At 39.9% G+C, this 20,521-nt stretch overlaps 1 protein-coding gene across 1 annotated transcript in view; it reads left to right on the top strand.

Moving 5' to 3' along the window:
• The first annotated feature begins 2,753 nt into the window (after positions 1 to 2,753).
• The window catches only part of HCRTR2 (hypocretin receptor 2), a 135,457-nt gene continuing 117,689 nt past the window's right edge, over positions 2,754 to 20,521 (top strand). Inside the window, exon 1 of the mRNA XM_055406761.2 lies at positions 2,754 to 2,976. Within this exon, the coding sequence (XP_055262736.1) occupies positions 2,754 to 2,976 (223 nt within the window). The remainder of the gene's footprint in view (positions 2,977 to 20,521) is intronic.

Here is a 20,521-nt window from a genome sequence, read left to right as displayed (position 1 = left end):
TATTTATGGAATGTCAATCGCAAGGAACTTGCAGAGGTTAATGAATAGAGGTTGGAACTAAAGTTACAGCAACTTTCCCCATTTTGAAAAGATTAATACAGGAAAGTGGGAAATACAGACATCATTAAATCAGAGGAACACATTATACCACAGGATCACCTTAGCAGATTTCTATCAGTGACCATGAATGAAGCCACAGAAGGCCTGCTTGTCAAATTTACTGATGACATCAGCGTTCAAGAAGATTTTGTTAAGCCTCAAGTTACCAAAATTAAATTAATTTATGCCTTTACCATTTGGGTAAAGGCAACATGTCACCTCTTCACCCAGGTCTTTTCAACCATCTCTTTCCAACATGGACTTTGGAATTCTCCACTCACTTCATTAGTTTGATTTTCATCGTGGCACTTATCCTTCCTCATAATTATCTGAAGAGTATTTACTAGTATTTATTGATTTCTTGAGTATTTGCTCAAATGTTATTTATTTCTTAAGTATTTTTATTAAATATTTATTAATGCATAAAAGCATTAACCTTGTTCAATTTGTGTCACTGATTGAAATAAAAGCACCAATTAATATTTGTAAAAAAAATACCTATCTATTCATTTCTCTTAAAGATAAATTTGACTAGTGCAGATTGGAAAAATACCACAATAGTATTTCTTCTGAAACATGGCACACATTGAATAATGAAAGCATCAGGCTGGGATCAGAAGACAGTTTTGTCACTGATACCTCACTCAACATTTCATAAATCACTTAATTTCTCCAGGAACAGTTTTCTCACTTGTAAAACTGGGCTAACAATAGCCAGCCTCTCAGGCATTTTTACATTTATGTGCAATAAAGAATTTTATAAACTATAAAGTACAGAACATATATGAAGAATTATGATTGGGGGTGGGATAGGGATCTTAACTAAACACTAGATATGAATTAACAGTGTCTTGTGACTTTTGAAAGAATTGGTTACAAACATTGGTTGCATCCAAAGAATAGTTTAGATTTTGTACTGGCAGAACAGATTACTGCATCTTCTCCTAGTTGCATACTCTGCAAGATACTGACAATTGTCCTAAGACCAGGCCAATGTAGGTTGTGGAGATAGTGTCACTTGAAAAACAATGAGAATAATTGTGGAAATAGTGAACAAAGGAAGCATGGAAGGGGATGGTGGGAATTGTGGTGTTTATTTTGGATACGTGACGGATTGTCATGTGGAAGATATATTGCAAGTGAAGATGCAATAGATGCAAACTAGGAATTAGGAATGAAAAACTGAGAAGGACAAATGGGTTTAAGACCTTATTTTAATGTAAGGAAGAGTTTTCTAACCTTTAGAGCAGTTGCATGATGGTGGAGGTAGTGAATTGTGGTGGTCATATCCAAACTAGGTGGAGACACATGAACAATATTATCAGAAGGCTTTTAATATTAAACTGAAGTTCATGCTAGATGATTCCAAGGTCCTACCCAAGTCCAGAATTGTAATCAATCCAATGCAATACTCCTATCATGATTATTGAAAGTGAAAGGATCATGAACTCAAGCTCTGACAAATCCCCAAGAGCTACTCTTAGAGACAAAATCAATCCATGAGAGAATGGCAGGTGACGCCAGTCCTGAGTCAAAGAGAAGAAAGAGCAGCCAGGGTGTGGGGTTCCCCAGAGAGCTCATGGCTGCTTGCGCACCCCTCCATCCTGCAGTTGTTTGTTGTTTAGTCACTAAGTCATAGCCTTCCATGCTCCTCTGTCCACGGGGTTTCCCAGGCAAGAATACCACTGCATTGGGTTGCCATTTCCTTCTTCAGGGGATCTTCGTGACCCAGGGGTTGAACCATGTCTCCTGCATTGGCATGTGGATATTCTACCACTAAGCCACTAGGGAAATCCACGTCCTCCTGAGAATCCCTTTAATGTTGTGGTTTATTGTCCTTCAAGAATTTGCTGCTATATTTCACAAGACATTTGCAGTTGCAAAGACCAGTTCCAGTTATATACATATATCCTTCAATTCAAAAATGATTTCCAGCTAGTTTGAGGAGCAGGGAGAAGGAGAGGAGGAGATACCTCAAAGATGCAGCAAGTGCTGCCTTGGCAAAGAAAAGCAAATGTTGCCTTAAACGACTTTTGCATCCCCCAACTTGAGGAACACAGTGACTGCCCCTCATCCCTTTCTATTTAAGTGTCCCAGACAAAAACATAGGCACATCCTATATTAACCCTCTGTTGCCAGGCTTCATGTCCAGAGATCTACACTTGAGACATGCAAGGCAGGGGCGTGGGGGGACGGAAAAAAATAAAAGTAGAAAAGAGGGAGATGGAACCCACGGAGACACAGGTTGACATCGTTTTCATGATTTTTTTTTTTTTCCTACTTTAGTCCTAGCTCCCCTGGGCGCGGGAGGAGACTGTGGGCTGCGGACTCGGCGCTGGAACCAGGAGTCACTGAGCTGGAGCCCAGGGAGCGTCCCCTCCCGGTGGCCCTGCTGCAGCCTCCGCTGGTCCCTGGATGCTCAGCCTCGCTGCCTCCTGGTGCAGCATCTCCTGCAAAGACAGCCCCGCCGCCGCCGCACGGGGTGCCCGGTGGGCGCGAGACTCCGAGGCATTGGCTCCGTAACTTTTCACGTCATTTTCTGCTCCGGATCCCCTGGTAGCCGGTCCGCGCCTCCTCCCGCCTCAGAGCGCGGCGCCCATGGGGCAGGGGCCGAGCCGCTTGCAGCACAGAGTGGACCCGGGCTGGAGCCAGGGATGTCCGGCACCAAACTGGAAGACTCCCCACCCTGTCGCAACTGGTCATCTGCTCCGGAGCTGAATGAAACTCAAGAGCCCTTTTTAAACCCCACCGACTATGACGACGAGGAATTCCTGCGGTACCTGTGGAGGGAGTACCTCCACCCCAAAGAATACGAGTGGGTCCTGATCGCCGGCTACATCATCGTGTTCGTGGTGGCGCTTATTGGGAACGTCCTGGGTGAGTGTCGCCCCGGGCAGCCCCCGCGGGGGCCGCCACGTCCACGCCCCCGGGGCTGTCAATACCACTCCTCACCGCAGGGATGCACACAAAGAGGTCGCTGCTCTTGGGGTGGGGTTATTATTATTATTATTATTTTTTTTCAACAGAAGTTTTCGGATTTTAGGAGCCAGAACCAAGCCCTAGAATGGTGATCCTTTATTTCTGCAGAGGCGCGGGGAGCTATCACCTGGGGCAGGGCTGTCCAGGTGAATGTGCCAGAGCGTGGGGGCAGTCAGTCATCATTTTGTATCACGTGGCCATGGCCGGGTGTTTGGGGGTTCCTGGGGGGGAGGTCAGTCTGGCAGGATGCGAAGCTGTGTCCCTAAGGGACAAGCTCTCCTGGGCTGGGGCAGTCATAAAAGATTTGTGAGCCTGGTACAGTGTCCTTTGGCTACAGAGAGGGTTGAGGCTGTCTAAAGGTGGTAATGAAAGGGCAGGGAGTGGGGACGGAGGCAAAGCAAGGAGGTGTGCTCCTGCACAGAAGCTGAATTAAAAGGGACCCATGCCTCGGGGAGCGAGCAAGAAGGAGGAGGGGCCGCTGAGAAAAGTACCAGGGCGATTGCGATCATTCACCCATCCATCTCCCATTCATTCTTTTACCTACCGTACGCGTGTATTTTCCAGGGCACGCTCCGTTTCCAGGCTAGGGAAATATTTGCAACTGATTTATTTTTTTTCCCCAAGGCTGAGACCAAGCTTAGCGCTAGGTTCTCACTGTTCCTCTCTGTCTAGGTTTATATGTAAACACACATTTCTTCGCCCACTTTACACCTCTGCACAATTTCTGAGGGTTGGGGAGGGGGAGTGCAGTGGCGAGATGGTGGCTGTGGTGATGGAATTTATCAGGGCAGCTGGAAACCGATTTTTTTTAAAAAAAAAGCAGCTTTGGAAGGGAGGTTGGACTGCACATGAATTGTGAATGGAAGGAGCGTCTACCTTGATGAATGGAGAGAGAGAGTGGGAGGCGTTTAAGTGCAGAGGGCAGTGTGGAGGGAATCTCTATGGAAAATGACAAGAGAGAAGCCAGGCTAGGAGAAGATGCTCTTGATTACAAAAAGGCGGAGAAGGTGAGTGAGGTGGAATAGTCTGGGAAGCACTGAAGTCCAGAACATAGACTTTGTAACTGCAGTGGAGGCTGATAAGAGACTTGCTAGGCTCTCAGCACCAGCTTGATTTTAACCTTCTCTCCCCAAGGGTGTCAGTCTGGTAAGAAGCATCCAGTGTAGTCCCTCAGCTATTCAGGGGCAGAGTAGCTGATAGATGACTGAAAGGCATTCCTCAGTGCTGGTAGATTATTATCTGATAAGATAGATAAGAACCTTCTGAAAACTTTAGTTGGCCTGTCTACATGTTCTTTTAGCCTGTTTTAATATTGCTGCTGTTTTTAAAGGCAAACATAAAGGAAATCCTTTGAGGATGCAAGTTAGGTGGATGGAGGTGGAAACACATTATTAGGGCTATCTGTTGTAAGGATAAATCTGTTAATCATAATGCTGTGCTTTTCTTGTTTCCCTTCCTGTTATCTAGCCTTAAAACTACAACAATTAGGATATATGGCTACTAGCAGAGCAACATTTTACTGCATTATGCTAATACTTAATGATAAGTGAATAATCAAAATTGAACATCTATTGTGTACCTACTGTGTTCCAGACACTTTCACATATGCTCTCTCACTTAAACCTAAGAGTAACTTACATTTGACAGAAGAAGCAAGACTTAGAGAAATGAAATGAGTTTTTAAGGAACTTGATTCAGATTTGGTTCCATTTCTTCTGACCTCAGTCCAGAATTCTCCACTGTTATTCCACTCTAGATTTAGAAAGCATATAGAGAATGAATTCTTTGCTCCTGGTATCCGAAAGCCTATTGAATGCATTTCCTGTTCTCCTCTGCATCTAAGTCCACTATTAATAAATTACCATGAAGGGTTAATTATTCTGTCATTCTCTCCAACAGAAACCCACCCTGAGAGGAACTTTATTGCATTGCAGTAAAATTTTGACGTTTTGCAGAATGGCTACAAATCACAACTATTTTTCTTTCAGGCTTAAACTCTGTGGTAAAAATTTGCTACATTTTGCTGTTATGTTACTCTAGCTTGCACGGACCTGTGATGCATTATCTTTGTATCCTAATTGCATAGTTTAAGGGTGCGTGTTGGCTAGTCTGAGGAGTGTGTTTTTAATGTCAATAAGGACACACCTCTACAGTAAGGCTGCTTTTTTGGTAACACCAAGGGAGAGGGCACTGTCCACAACCCTAAGTGCTGAAACTGCCCATTTTATTCAGCTTAAAACAAATAAACAAACAAAAAAGACGTGCAAAAAGCACTGTTTTCAAAAAACTGACAGCTGTTTTCTTCAGGACTGGATGGCACTGAAGTCTTCTCTGGCTGAACTGAAACCCATATTCTTTACTGACATATTCCCTGAAAGTTGATGAGGTTGAAGTTTGACATTTAAGCAAATGAGAAGCATCATTACTCACAGACAGCTTCCTGCTCTTGGGAGTCTGTGTCAAATTTGCAAAACAGATTAGATTGCCCCTCCACCCCATCGTATGTCATTTTATGCAGAGTGGCGGGACAAGAAGTCACATTATTCATTCAAGATAAAGAGGCAACATTAGGGATGAAGGTGAAATACCACAGCCCAGGCAGCAGATGTAGTCACTGACCCTTCAGGTCCACTTACCACTTGTACTTTCATGTAACTGACTACTTGGAAAATCTCAACCTTGTTGAACTTGCAAAGAGAATGTAATCAATTAGAAGTCATTACTCCCACAGTGTCCTTTTGTGAACAGAATGACAACATCACTATCTTACTGCCTATTTTTCTGCTCTCCATGGTACCTCTCTCATTATATATCCTCTCCATCATCAGAAGCTTCTTTCCCAAGATAAGAAGCAGTTTCTTAGAAAAAATGTTGACAAAAGTCATTCAAAATAAGGCAAAAAATTAGTCTACATGCAATTTCATGATTATACACATGCTAATAAAAACATGTGTGTGTGTGCTAAGTCACTTCAGTCGTGTCCGACTCTGCACCCTATGAACCATAGCCCACCAGTCTCCTCTGTCCATGAGATTCTCCAGGCAAGAATACTAGGGTGGGTTGCCATGTCGTCCTGCAAGGGATCTTCCTGACCCAGGGATCGTACCCATGTCTTTTGGGTCTCCAACATAGGCAAGCAGGTTCTTTACCACTAGCAGCACCTGTGAAGCCCAATGAAAACATACACATGTCTGATTATAGAATTATAAGTCTTAGAAAGGAAGGTGATTCTTAGTGGAGGTAGTGTTTTTCCACTATCTTCACAATTATGTCACACATAACCTATTCCTAAATATATCTTGTACTTTAGCCAAGTAGCTGCATTCAATTATTTGACCAGTACATCTTGGGCAATGCTTGTTATTGTTCAGACGCTCAGTCCTGTCTGACTCTGCGACCCCATGGACTGCAGCACACCAGGATTCCCTTTCAACGTCTCCCGGAGTTTGCTCAAGCTCATGTCCATTGAGCTGGTGATGTCATCCAACCATCTCATCCTCTGCCATCCCCTTCTCCTCCTGCCCTCAATCTTTCCCAGCATCAGGATCTTTCCCAATGTGTTGGCTCTTTGCGTCAGGTGGCCAAAATGTTGGAGTTTTAGCTTCAGCATCAGTCATAGAGCAATGCTTTGTTTTTAAAATTCCTGTGTTTGTGGGGAGAAGGTTCTTGGGAACACTCAAGGGAATATATTTTTATGTCATTCTTACTACTCCTTGAGTAGAAACTGGATGGAGAGACAGGTTCTAGTCAGTTCAGGTTTTAAATATCTGAAGGAAATGTTACTTCTGCATTCAATTATATGATTTTCACCTGAAGTGCTTTTGTCTTCCCTGTTGTCACCTTCATATGAAAAATGAAAGAACATTCAACAAATAACATCAGTCCAGCTGTGCATCTCACTTCCTGTGTGGCCATTAGCCAAACTGTCAAACTCTCCAAGTCTGTTTTTTCCAATTAAAAATTATGGTTTATAATTACTGACTTGACTCAGACATAGAGAACAGACTTATGGTTGCCAAGGGGGAGAGGGTTTGAGGGAGGAATGGACCAGGAGTTTGGGTTTATCAGATTCTAACTACTGAATATAGATGGATAAACAACAAAGTGCTACTGTATCCTATGATAAACTATAATGGAAAAGTTTATGAAAAACAATGTATTGATTTGTGTAACTTAATCACTTTGCTGTATAGCAGAAATTAACACAACATTGTAAATCAACTATATTTGAATAAATTACACTTATAAAAAAAAAGCAAAATGAAAAACAATTCCTGCCTTGTAGAAATCCTATGAAGATATATGAATATCCTATATATAGAAGACTGCACATATGTATTTTTTTCTGGACACAGTATACACCAAATGCCAATTTCTATCCCTTCATTCTCACTAGAAATCTCTCCCTGGTGTTGTCAGTAGTCATCCTCGGCCTCCATGACCAGTCTGCAGTTTTGCCAAGTCTTCATGGCCTCTATTCTGGTGTTTCCCTCAACTGAGTGTTTTCCTAGAAGCTGTTAGAAACATGACACTGACATACCCACCCAGCTCCACCCACTCACCCCCATCAGATGTGTATTGCATCATACTAACTGTTTAACATTGCCTTCCCACCTCTGTGTGAAAGTCATTCCTAACCATCACAGTAAGTTTCTCTTGGTTTACAATTGGATACATTAGGTTCCATTCACTCAGAGTTTTTGAAGTATTAGTTGGCAGGTCTATCTGTATTGATGTTTTAAATAGCATGCACACACATAATATGTTGACTTAAAGCACACTGCCCATTAAGAAATGTATCCAATAAGAGTTAAACTAAATTGGGAAGGTGGAATGGGAATACATGTAATAGGATTGCTTCTTACCGAGCTGCTAATCGTATGCCCTAGACATGGCAATGGCAAAGTTTCAAAGTTGCAAGTTTCTGTTGCTCCTAAGTCTGAGACCTTTCCTTTCTGCTTATCCTAAAGCCCATCTCAGCTCTGTGGGTCTTTTAGAACCCACCTTTTCTTACACAGGAAGCAGAAAGAATTTAGAGATAATACATTACTCATCTCTGCTGAGACCCAACAGAAGTCATGAATAGTGACCATAAAAGGTAAGATTAGCTGCTAAACTTTAACCTTGACTTTAGTTACAGAATGCAAAGCATGCCTACCTGAAGAAGAATTAAACTGATACCCTCACATTTTTCCTAATATCATAACCACTTAATTTTACCGGGTAAAATAAATCATGTTTTTGACTTGAACAGAATCTCAGTGATAACTTTTTAAATGACTGTCTCATAGATAACAGCAGCATTTATCATGGGCAGACAGTAATGAGATAACATGTGCTACTGATAATTGAAATGGAATGGGTTCTTTGTGTATTTGAAAAAAAAATGATGAGTAAAGTGAAATAAATGAAAATAATACCAACTTATAAAAGAGGCTGAATCTAACACTCAAATACAAATATATGCCCTAACAAAATTTTTTTCTTGATTTTGTTAGGGCATATATATACACTTTTTATGTTTATGTGTGTTTTTATTATTTCATATTTTAGAGCATGTTTGCAAATCCTTCCATACTGCAATTATGTTAGCATTCCTAAGTTCCTGAATCTTACTCAGCTCCTCAGATTTCAGGAATATCCACCGGCGTTATTTCCTTGTGAGAGATCATCTTTTCATCCTTCTTCTTCTAGAATTCTGACATACCTCCCAACCTTAGGGATGCTGGCTCTGTTGGCTCACTGGTGAGGTCCAATCAGTGACAGGTGACAGGTGAAATGAAGGGCATTAAAAAAAAATTCGTTTATCTTTTCTTTTAATTGAAGGATAATTACAATATTGTGTTAGTTTCTGCTGTACAACATAGTTAAGCAGCTATATGTATAGTTATATATTCCTTCCCTCTTGAATCTTCCACAACCACCCCCACCGCACACCTGTAGGTCATCACAGAGCACCAAGATGAGGCCCCTGTGCTTTGCAGCAGGTCTCCATCCTCTGTTATATATGGCAGTATATACATGTCAGTGCTGCTCTCCCAGCTCACCTCCCCGCCATGTGTTCTTGCCCATTCTCTCCATGGCTCTCTTCCTGCCCTGCAAAGAGGACCATCTGTATCACCTTTCTAGATTTCATGCATATGCACTAATATATGACATTTACCTCTTCCTGACTTAATTCACTCTGGTTGTCAGACTCTTTGTTGTTTAGTCACTGAGTCCTCTCTACTCTTTTTACAACCCCATGGACTATAGCCCACTAGGCTCCTCTGTTCATGGAATTCTTCAGGCAGGAATATTGGAGTGGGTTGCCATTTCCTTCTCCAGGGGATCTTCCTGACCCAGGGACTGAGTGCACATCTCCTGCATTGCAGGTGGATTCTTTACCACTGAGTCACCGGAGAAGCCCAAGTACAGATCCATCCAAACTAAAGGGTATTATTTCTCTCCAACTCCTCTTCTCATTGCAAAGGAAAATAAAGAAAATTTATTGAGAATACCAGGTCCTGGAAGCTAGGTTCCACCATGAATATATGTATTTCCTTGATGCCTCATGACAAACATAACAAGGAGGTGAATAGCTTTGATTTACAAATGAAAAACATGAAATTCAGAAAGGTATTCTCCTTGTACCAAAGTTTAGCCAGACAGTAAGCATCAGCACTAGGTTTCCAATATGGATTGATCAGACTCCATGGCCCACCCATGTTCCATTATTTCCTCCTGCCTTTGTCCCATATTTCTAATCCTGACCAAGAAAAATAAAAGAAAATAGAGAATGAGAATGCTACTGAGGTGGGTGCCCTGCAGACGATTTATGGAGCTGTGCTGGCCGGCTGCCACGCTATTCCTCTGCTAGACCACAGTCCTTCAGGTCGGAGGATGAGCTCATTTGATAAGCTAACCAAGGTCAGGCTAGGGTTACTTTGCAAGAGAAAATTTCAAGGTAAAATAGGAGCTGCCAAAAATGCTTTTGCCTGTTCGGGGGGGTAAGGGTGGGGCGGAGTGTGTGACTTATTGGATAAATATTAGATAATTGTGACCAAGGATTATTTTGTTACTGAAGGTGCTATCTCTAGACACAATTAAAGACCAAGGACCTAAACATTTACTATCTCAGATAATCCAAAGATCTTTTTCTTCCCTGTTTTCAAATCTTCTCACAAAATTTATTTTTCTTTTCATAGAAAATCATATTCTTATGGAACCATTTCAAAATCATAAGTTTTTATTGATTTGACTGAGTAGGTCAACATTTATTTCACATAGTAGTGTTCTTAGAGCACAGTGGTGTTGCACATGTCCAAAGAGGCCTTGCCCGTGGCATCATACATGAAATGACCTTTAGACACTGACAGTGGGCCACTTTGAGAGGCTGTTGGATGACATGCGTGACATACATGACCAGTCACTTAGATATCTGACTCAGGACTGAGTTTATTCATTTCATCTTTGTTCCTGATGAGAGATCATCTCTTAACCAAGTAAGTGGTTTGGATTTATATTTAAATAGCTTGAAATTCCTTTGTCATTGGAACTGTTTCCTTAGAAACAAAAACCAAAACTATTCAGAATGAATAAGTACTTTATTCTTGAAAATAATTTCAGATTATTACATTGAGTCTTTTACAGTAATTTGCTCTCAATATCACATACATATGAATGATGTTTGACATTGGTATATTATTTTACTCCTCAGAATACATTGTTACATATATTGCTTCACTTATTCTTCAGAACAATCTAATGAGGTAGGTCTTATTTAATGAAAATGTTAGGTCCCTGAAATGATTTGAATTCATTTTAAAAGTTTGACTACATGGAAACCTCCAGGTAATCTGTGTGAGCTTGGGAAAAGCTTGCCAGCTTCCTATATCCCGAAAAGCTGGAATAAAGATATTAACTCCCATTGTCTGATCTTCAGCTACGATGTCTTTGGCACCTGACTTTGTCAGCATTCTGAGTTCAGACACAAATTAACGAGATTTACAAAACTTGCACATTCATAAGTAAATAAATCCAACATCTTAATTGAAAATAAGAAGTTTCACAAGTCATAATACTTGAAGCTCTTTCAATTATCATGATCTCTTTCTGTAGACAAAACTATGTGAAGAGCTTTATTGGTCTGAAAAAGTAGGCTGTGCCATACTAGCAAATGAACCCTAAATTCTTATTGGTTTAGCATCACAGAAGATCATTTCTTATCGGTTTGACATCTAACGTGGCTTGAAGAGTCCCTCATGTCCAATGACTCAAGGTCCAGATGTCCTCTCTGTTCATGGACTGCCCCAGCATACAGCCTCTGTGAAGTTATCCTCCAGGAGGGGTCGCAGCATCCCCCCATTGCTCAGTATTCACACCCTGTGTTGTACCTTTTCATATCATGCCAGAAGTGATCTGGGTGACCAGCAACATACATACATAATTTATGCCAGTTTTCTAAGTATGGTGAATTTGTGCCTGAACTCAGAATGTTGATAAAAACCAGGTGCTAAAGACATGATAGCTGAAGGTTAGACAATGAGAGTATCCTTATCCTGCCTTCTTGGAATACAGCAGAAGTGACAGTATGTCACCTTCAAGGTTACATTATAAAAGATCATAGCTTCATCTTGGGTGTTCACTTTCTTGATCTTGGAATTCTTGCTCTGGATAAAGTAAGCTGCTTTGTTGAGAGCAACTCATGTGTTAAGAAACTGAAATATCCAGCCAACAGCCACATAGGAAACATGGTCTGCTAACAACAACCACATGCATGATCTTAAAGTAAATCCTACAGCCAGATTGAACCTTGAGATGATGCCAACAACATCCTCCCCTGCCCTCACCAGCTTGACTTAATGACAGATTCTGAGACAGTATCTAGCTAAGCTTCTTGCAGATTCCTGACCTTGTTGAAGCTATGAGATAATGTTTGTTGCTTCAAGTTTTTATTTTTTTTAAAATCTGGGGTTAAGTTGTTTTACAGCCTCTTTGTTGTCATGATTGGAGAAGAGTGAGCTGGAAAATGCACAATGGCTCTTAACTATCATTGCCAAAAAGCAATACATGCTGCTCAAGCTCCTAACCCTCTGAGCAAATCCAATCCCATTGTATCAACCTACCTGCAAGTGCTGCTGAAACGTTTAACAGTCTCTGTCACAGGAACCAGACAAAGTTGTTAAAAGTACTTAAACTTGCATAGTTTTAGAACAAGAGAACTTAGAGGAATCGAGCACATAATGGCAAAAGGCTAAGATGAGCTGGTAGATATTTCCTCACCACATTTTGGATCTCTGGCAATAGAAGTAACATATAGTATTGGGAGATTTTGTGCCAGTTACTGTAGTAAGAATTCAGGGTCCAAAGATAGTAGAAATCAAGGAACCTACACACTAGGTGAAGAGACAAATAGATTCACAGATAATCCGAATATAAGGTGTCAAGTGCTCTGACAGATGAGTTACAGCATGCTGTCAAAGCACGTAGGAAGGACACCTAGTTCCCTTTAGGGGATTAGAGAGAGGTCCAGGAGAAGATGACTCCTACGCTGAGTTTTAATGCAGGAATTCACATCAAACAGGTGAAGAAAATTGAGAAAGGTGTTCTAGGCAGAGGAAACAGCAAAAGCAAAATCAGAGAGGCGTGAAATAGCATAAGCATGCAGAGAATGTTAAGCGACTGGGTAAGCGCAGATGAGGAGAGGCTAAGGATGGAACTGGGGCGGTAGATACGGGCCGGGTTACGCAGTGCAGCGGGTCTCACCTTCTCTGAGACTGCAGCTTATAGGGGTCCTTCAGGGACTTTAAGGCGGGTGCTGTCACTGAGAGACTCGGGAAGGTTTTCACACTGGAGTCTGTGTCCTGTTTGCGTGCATATGTGCTCAGTCACTCAGTCGTGTCTGACTCTTTGTGACCCCATGGACTGTAGCCCGCCAGGCTTTTCTGTCGGTAGGATTTTCCTGGCAAGAATACTGGAGGATACCTGGTAAGAATACTCCGGGGTATTTTCCCTACCCAGGGATGGAACCCGCATCTCCTGCATTGCAGGCGGATTCTTACCATTGAGCCACCTGTGTCTTGTCTGGGGCTCTCTTAATCAAACCTGGCTTCCCTGGTGGCTCAGAGGGTAAAGTGTCTCCCTGCAATGCAGGGGACCCAGGTTCAATCCCTGAGTTGGGAAGATCCCCTGGAGAAGGAAATGGGAACCCACTCCAGTATCCTTGCCTGGAAAATCCCATGGACAGAGGAGCCCAGTAGGCTACAGTCCATGGGGTCGCAAAGAGTCAGACACGACTTCACTTTCACTTTTCATTTTAATCGAGCCTACTTTGATTAAAAAAAAACCTGATAGTTGAATGCAATCAAAATTCTTCTAAGTGACTTTCCATATGCTCCCTAAGATATAACAGGAGAAAGTGAGAAAATGAAGAAAGGGGTAAAGAAAAGAAGAGAAAAGATGAAGATTAAAATATAGGGACTAATGTTACTGTGTTTGCTTTGCTGAACATTTAAATTTGAGAAGAAATTTCTCTTTAAAATATTTTTTCATATTTCTTTCCTGAAAGATCCACATGCCAGTCTCTTGTGTCATAGTTCTATTAATATTTTCCAATATTCTATACAGCTTTTCACTAAAATTATTTTCATATTAACTTGTTTTGGAGGTTTCAATGGGTCACCATGCTCCCAGCCATCCATCACTTTAAAGTTTAGATCATTTTTTCACCTCACACTAAAACCCAAAAGATGACAAATTTGAGATCTAATGAAAATTTTTATTTTCCAACTAAATTCCAAATTTTTTACTCCAGTTTACTTGCAACTTTCTAAATATGCTCATTTGAAAATTTGCTTTATATGGCATTGTAATCATTCCAGTAATCAATGAAGATAATACATTGACACTAGGTCAGCCTTTAGGGAATTATAGGAAACACATCTTTACGTGTTGACATGGTAACACTTCAAATTTCTAAAACTGTAGTCACTATGAAAACTTTTTTTGCTATTCCTAACTCACAAGGGAAATACAGCACAGATGACAACCTGTAATATCCCTTTCTAGATTTTCAGGGAATGTTTGTTCCTACTCCGTGACTTTAAGGTGAATTTATGAGGCAAACACATGTGGAGCCTTGATTTTACTATTTTATTGTCAGAATTGGAGTCACAAAACCAGTATCTATAGTAATTTATTTCATAAATTCAGAATGAATTTGATGAGTCATCCACTTTGGTAGAGAACCATATTATTGTAAATACCATTTTGAAGGCAACTTATCTTTCTTAAAATGTACAGATTGAGCTAACCTTTCTCACAGAAGTAGAGAGGTGTGGTTAATGCTTATTAACCATTTTGTCATTGGGTGAAACTGAGTCAACATTTCATTGTAAAAAATAGCTAAAACTTGATCTCCCCAATCAGAATACTTAATACAAAGTTTCTCAAGTTTAGAAAGCTGAAAAACAAATTCATTAAAACATCTCACCAACTGGTGTAGGAAAAAGATTTCATAATTGTTGGGATGTTTATGTGCTTGGGCTTGATTTATATTATATTTCAGCCACAGGAAGCCTGGAAAGCCTTGTTCTTTGAAATCATCAGAGATGGTGATGGTGACTCATAGATTCCTGAAAGTCAGTAAGATTATCTTAGTTTATAAATTTATGTGTTTTCTTCCCCAGACATGATCACTGACTGCAACTGGCCACTGACAGGAGGCCAAACTATCTCAGTGGAAAAGGGGAAAATAATAAGAATTTAAGAAGTTTAATACACATAAAAATACATGAGCACATGCACACACACACACACACATTTTGGGGATTGTATTACATGAATAATATGATTTTGATGTGCCCTATTTTTTCATGCAAGATTAAGAAGCTACCTTCCAAACTTTTAAAATGTCCAAAAATCTGGACATAAAGCCTTGACTTTCCCAAAGTCAAGAGATATTCTCAAATATCCCCTGAGTGAATGGATTAGACTTTAGGGAAGTTAAAAAATAAATACACTAGCGGTGAAGATGTCTTGATTACATTCATGTAAGAAGGAGCACCCCTTACGTGATTGCTCTTTTTAGCAAAATTTATATTCTTTGAACAGACTCAACATAGTCCTGTTTTAGGGTCTTCACAATTTCTAACCCCCTCTGGTTTGCTCCTGGCTGGTCCCTGCCCAGCTCACATTGTCACATCCTAAGAGATGGTCTCTAAGGAGGCATCTCGTTTTGCATCTCTACCCACAATGTTAGCGTCTTATTTTGTATCTGTATAGAACTTACTACTATTAGGAAATTTCCTGGTTGTACAGTGGTTAGGACCCTGTGCTTTCTCTGCCGAGGGCCTGGGTTCAGTCCCTGTTCAGGGAACCAAGATACCAGAAGCTTCATGGCATGCATAAAAATAATGATGATAATGATAAAATAAAAGAAGTTGTGATAGAAGGGGCAGACCTGAAAATTAAAGGAAAAAACATTTAAAAGAACTTAGTACTATTAGAAATGATACTGTTCATTGGCTCATTTTATTGTGTCCTATAAGTAATATATAAGTTCCAAGAGAGTAGTTCCTTTATTTCTCATTGGTGTAGGTGAGTCATTAGCATCTAGAACAGTGCCCGACACACAGCAATGAATTAAAGTATTAGATTTCCACCAGAAGAAATACTTTAGATATAAGCACATTTTAAAAATTAGGAATTGCAGATTTTAAATTTCTTCTATATACAATTTCAAAACAAACCTCAATCATTTGACTCATTTGGGATGATTTTGTTCAATATCTTGAGAACACACACATTAAAATAAATATTATATATGATTAGGGGAAACTATTTATAAAATCTCTCCCCATCACTCTAATTCTATTGACAATACCAGGAAGATTATTTTGCTCTCCTCTTGAGGAGCAAATGAGATTTACAAGCATATTCAAGAAATATGCTTTCAAATAGCATACTGTATTCCTGCAATTACTGAGGAGAACATGTAATGTATAAAATCCGTAGTTAAAACCCACTTTGTTTCAAAGTGATTTTTAGTTTTTTATTTTTTATGTTTTCATAGAAGCCTAAGGAAATGTGTGACCACTTGTGTCCCAGATGGGATACGAGAGCTGAGACTGAATGTTGTCACGACCTCATGCTTTCTGTAAGAATAAAAGGGCTAAACATATCCCTGTATGAGCCCAAGATGATTCAGGAATGCCCGCAGAGCCTCAGATCTAGGAATCCTTTGTCATTTCCCTCCATTGATAGTGGCGATAGACTGCAGACAATGCAAAAAACAATCATATTTTCAGCTGGAGCCCAGGGGTAATGTTGGTAATAACTGGAGAGTTCCACATTCTTTTAATGTGGAACAAGAGAAATAATAAGCCCATTGACTAATTCTGGCCCTCAATTTCCTGAAATAGCCATCAAATTAAAAAAATTTGAAAACCAAAGCACAGTCTTGCCCAGAGATGGGAGACATTGTTAATTCTAGCAGACTTATGACCAACTCAAACAATATTATCAATATTTCTCATTACTGTGAATCAGTGAATTATAATAGAATTTACATGTTAGGATTTCAGGAGTTGTCATATTACCCTAATTAACTAGCTCTTCAACAAGAGCATTTGTCATCTGCCATCTAAGTTACTCCTAACAAGTGTGACAGGATGATTATTCACTCCTTTACCCAGGAAGTGGAATTTTGTATTACACGACTGCTCTGTGGTAGGTGCTTGAATAGACTGTGTTAGTGTGTTAGGTGTTGAATAAATTTGCATGGTATCACTTGGCCTTTCTCTTCCTGAGCAGGAAGTAAATATGCTGCTCTGTCCTGCATTTCCATTTTCCTTTGCCAGTGCCTCCATGCTAGTACGTAGAGAAAGTTGAAAAATGTGTGTGCAACTAAAGGAGAACACAAATATTAAAGGAGAACACAAATTCTCATGTACTTTCTCTTTTTTGAAACTCAACTGAAATGGACTTGAGTTTCAATGACTCATCAATCCTGCCTCAGTGATCTAAAGCTCATCTTAAGCTACCTGGACATAGGAGTTAAAGGAGTGAGAGCAAGAGTCAAGCTGGGTGCAGATTTTCTTTTCTAGTGAATGGAAGTTCATAAGACTTCTCTGAGAACCAAGTCACCATTAGCACCAGTGACAATATCTACAGAATCTTGAAATCATGCAAATATATTTTTCATCCAAATGGAGGCAAAGGCAGTGTAAGGAAGCAGAGGGCTTAGTCCAACTACAGCAGCAAAAGGTACACAAAATAAAGCAGCCTGGACCAACATACTGGCTTTCTAGGGCTTATCTAATTTGGAGCTGTTTCCTTTTCTTATTTCATTCAGCAAATATTTATTGAGCACCCACAACGTGTAATCTGTTCTATTACATTCTGTGGAGGAAATACAAAGTGAAGGAGGCACGGTCCTTACCTACAAGGAATTTCTAATCTTGGAGGAGAGACTGACATGTCAAAAATAGTCTGTGGTATGAGGGTTATTGGAGAAACACACGCTAAGTACTAGACCATAGAAACATAACTTTTAGATCTGATTTGGGGTAGGAAGTGGGGCTTCCCTGGTGGTTCCAATGGTAAAGAATCTGCCTGCCATACAGGAGACCAAATTTTGATTCTGGAGAAGGGGATGGCAACTCACTCCAGTATTCTTGCCTGAAGAATTCTATGGACAGAGAAGCCTGGTGGGCTACAGTCCATGGGGTCCCAAAGTGGCCGACATGACTAATCAACTAGTGTGTATGTGTTGAAGGAGCAGGGGGTGGGTAGGAAGGACCCTTTCCCTGAGGAGGTGGCATTTGAGGCTTTACTGACATGTGAGTATAATTGTGAAAAGTTCCAAAAAATGAAAAGAAAATACATCTAATTTGATGAAGTTTTATATATACACATAAATATAAAACTGTGCTGAAAACAGGCTTCCCTGGTAGCTCAGCTGGTAAAGAATCCACCTGCAATTCAGGAGACTCCAGTTCGATTCCTGGGTTGGGAAATCCCCTGGAAAAGGGACGGGCTATGCATTCCAATATTCTGGCCTAGAGAATTCCATGGACTATACAGTCCATGGAGTTACAAAGAGTTGGACATGACTGAGTGACTTTTACATGCTGAAAATATCATTCAAGGAATTTCAGTAAAAAACAGGCTTCCATTATTTTTTAATTTTAATTTCAAAGAATAGAGAGTTCAAGTAATATTTTTGATGCTTTGCATTGCTTTCATGATCTACTTTATTTTGTGGGTATCTGTGAAGTCTCCCCTATATTTTTATATCATGGTGGATTGGATTTTAAAAGTAATGACATCCCTTGAGTTTATTTTAAAATGAGTTCTGACAGACAGGAGCTTTTCTGGCGAAGATGAATCTGGGGCAAAGGTAAGAATGGGTTGAAGTTATGAGACCAGGCACTGGGAAGCCTATTGAGACTCTTCAAGAGACTCTTCAGGGAAGCGATTATGAGGATAAAAACAGGACAGTGGAATTGAATATGAAAAAAGAAACAAATATGAAACTTTCTGGAAAAGAAATCAGCAACTCAGAGATGTGGAAAATTGACGGGAACAGAAAAGAATCTTCTGATTAATAGAACTTTTTGGCCAATGAAAGTACAATGATTGCCTTTTTCTCAACATAGGCAGGACATAGAGAAAGAAAACCAGGCTTTGTGAGTAGAGGGATCATGGTGAATTTGCCAGCAGGTTGAGTTTGCATTGTCAGAGTAATATGCATATGAGCCTATCCAGCAGGAAGTAGGGCTGGATGACCCACATGCCTCTAACAATTAGTTTGCTACTCTGAGATAATGTTTTTCCTCTTTGTGGCTGTGCAGGCAACATATGCAGTTTATGTGAGAATTAGACTTCTGAAATAAAGTTTTCAAGGGAATGTAAACTTCTTAATGGGTACAGCAAATAGCGAGATCTTTTTTGCAACACTAAATTCTTTCGCTCAACAATATTTATTGTGTGTCTATAGCAACAAACTGGACAAAACTTACTCTTTTAGAAAGTTTATATTCTAATGGTGGTATTAAGGACATATTTTGACTGTTGAACCAATAGGATTTACTGATAGATTGCATGTGGGTGTGAAACAGTGGGGAGTCAATATTTTCAGGCCAAGTAGATGATGAGTAGTGTCAGGTGAGATTCAGAATCCTGGGCGATGTGTGAGTTAGATGTAGGGAAGGAGAGAGAGTCAAAATTTTGATGTCAGACAATCTAAATCTGAGACAGTATCTGTAGGTGTATTGTGAACATTTGAATAGTCAGGAGTTTAAGCAAAAAAGACAAACCAGGCAAAAAAAAAAAAAAAAACAACCCGAGATTTTGTAACCAATATCCTCTTTTATATCCTTTTTTTTTAAAGAAATGAGGAAAATTTTACTGAGAGAACTCTTAAAGATAAGAATTAGTAAAAGGGGTTGCTATATCTTCTTTTTTGTTGTTTTATTTTATAATGTAATATATCTGATTGGCAATGTTGTAATAGGTTCAGGTGTACAGCAAAGGGGCTCAGTTATGTGTATACATATATCCATTCGCCCCTAAATTCTCCTTTCATCCAGGCAGCCACATAAAGCAGAGTTCCTTGTGCTATACAGTAGGTCCTGGTGGTTATCCATTTTAAATACAGCAGAGTGTGCCTTGTCCATCCCAAACTCATTTTAACATATTCCCCACAGATAGGAAAAATGGTAGAAGGAAATGCACAGTGAATTAAAAAAAAAAATGTTCCTTACAGGTTATTTTACTCTTTTTTTTCCCTATATGAAATTATTACAGCTATACTTCCTTGAATCTTGAAAACAGTCACCCTGAACTGTACTTTCAAAAACAAAAACAAAAAACTGGGGAATGCGGTAAAAATTTCATTTTCAGTGCTCATGCGTGACTTACTGAGTCAAAAGTTTAGGGATGCTGACTGTAGAATCTCCATTTTAAATAGGACTGAATAGGAATTTCCTGTCACAGAAAAAAGTAAAGATGAGCCTCATTATTTGAGACCTCCTATTTTTGGAGGCCAATATGAAAGTCCTGTGCTTTTATATTTGACACAAGTTCGATTGTGTCAATAAAGATCTATCAGAGGAGAGAAGATAAAAGGACCTGCTTTCAAATGTGATTAGGCAGAAAAATAGCAACAACAAAAAAATGTGGCAAAAAAGACTAATAGGAGGGATTAAAGGAAGAAAAGGAAGGGTTAAATGTGTGGGAGCACCCACATTCCTCTCAGTGATAGCTTTGCAGTAATATTTTGTTATAACATTTTTAAGCAAGGTGTCAGTGTGTGCAGTGGCTCAATTTATTATTGTAGTAGCCAACACATGCTTACTGCTATGCATCTTTACCTAAATAGGACATTTCAGAAGTCTGGTACGACAGGCAGAATTCACTGCATATAGAATTACTATATGCAATTACATACATAATTACT

The sequence above is a fragment of the Moschus berezovskii genome, chromosome 23 (assembly GCF_049115385.1).
Source record: "Moschus berezovskii isolate FMDL1 chromosome 23, NW_MosBer_1.0, whole genome shotgun sequence".
NCBI classification, from domain to species: domain Eukaryota; kingdom Metazoa; phylum Chordata; class Mammalia; order Artiodactyla; family Moschidae; genus Moschus; species Moschus berezovskii.
The sequence above is the reverse complement of the archived record's forward strand: the minus strand, read 5'-3'. Positions and strand labels throughout refer to the sequence as shown.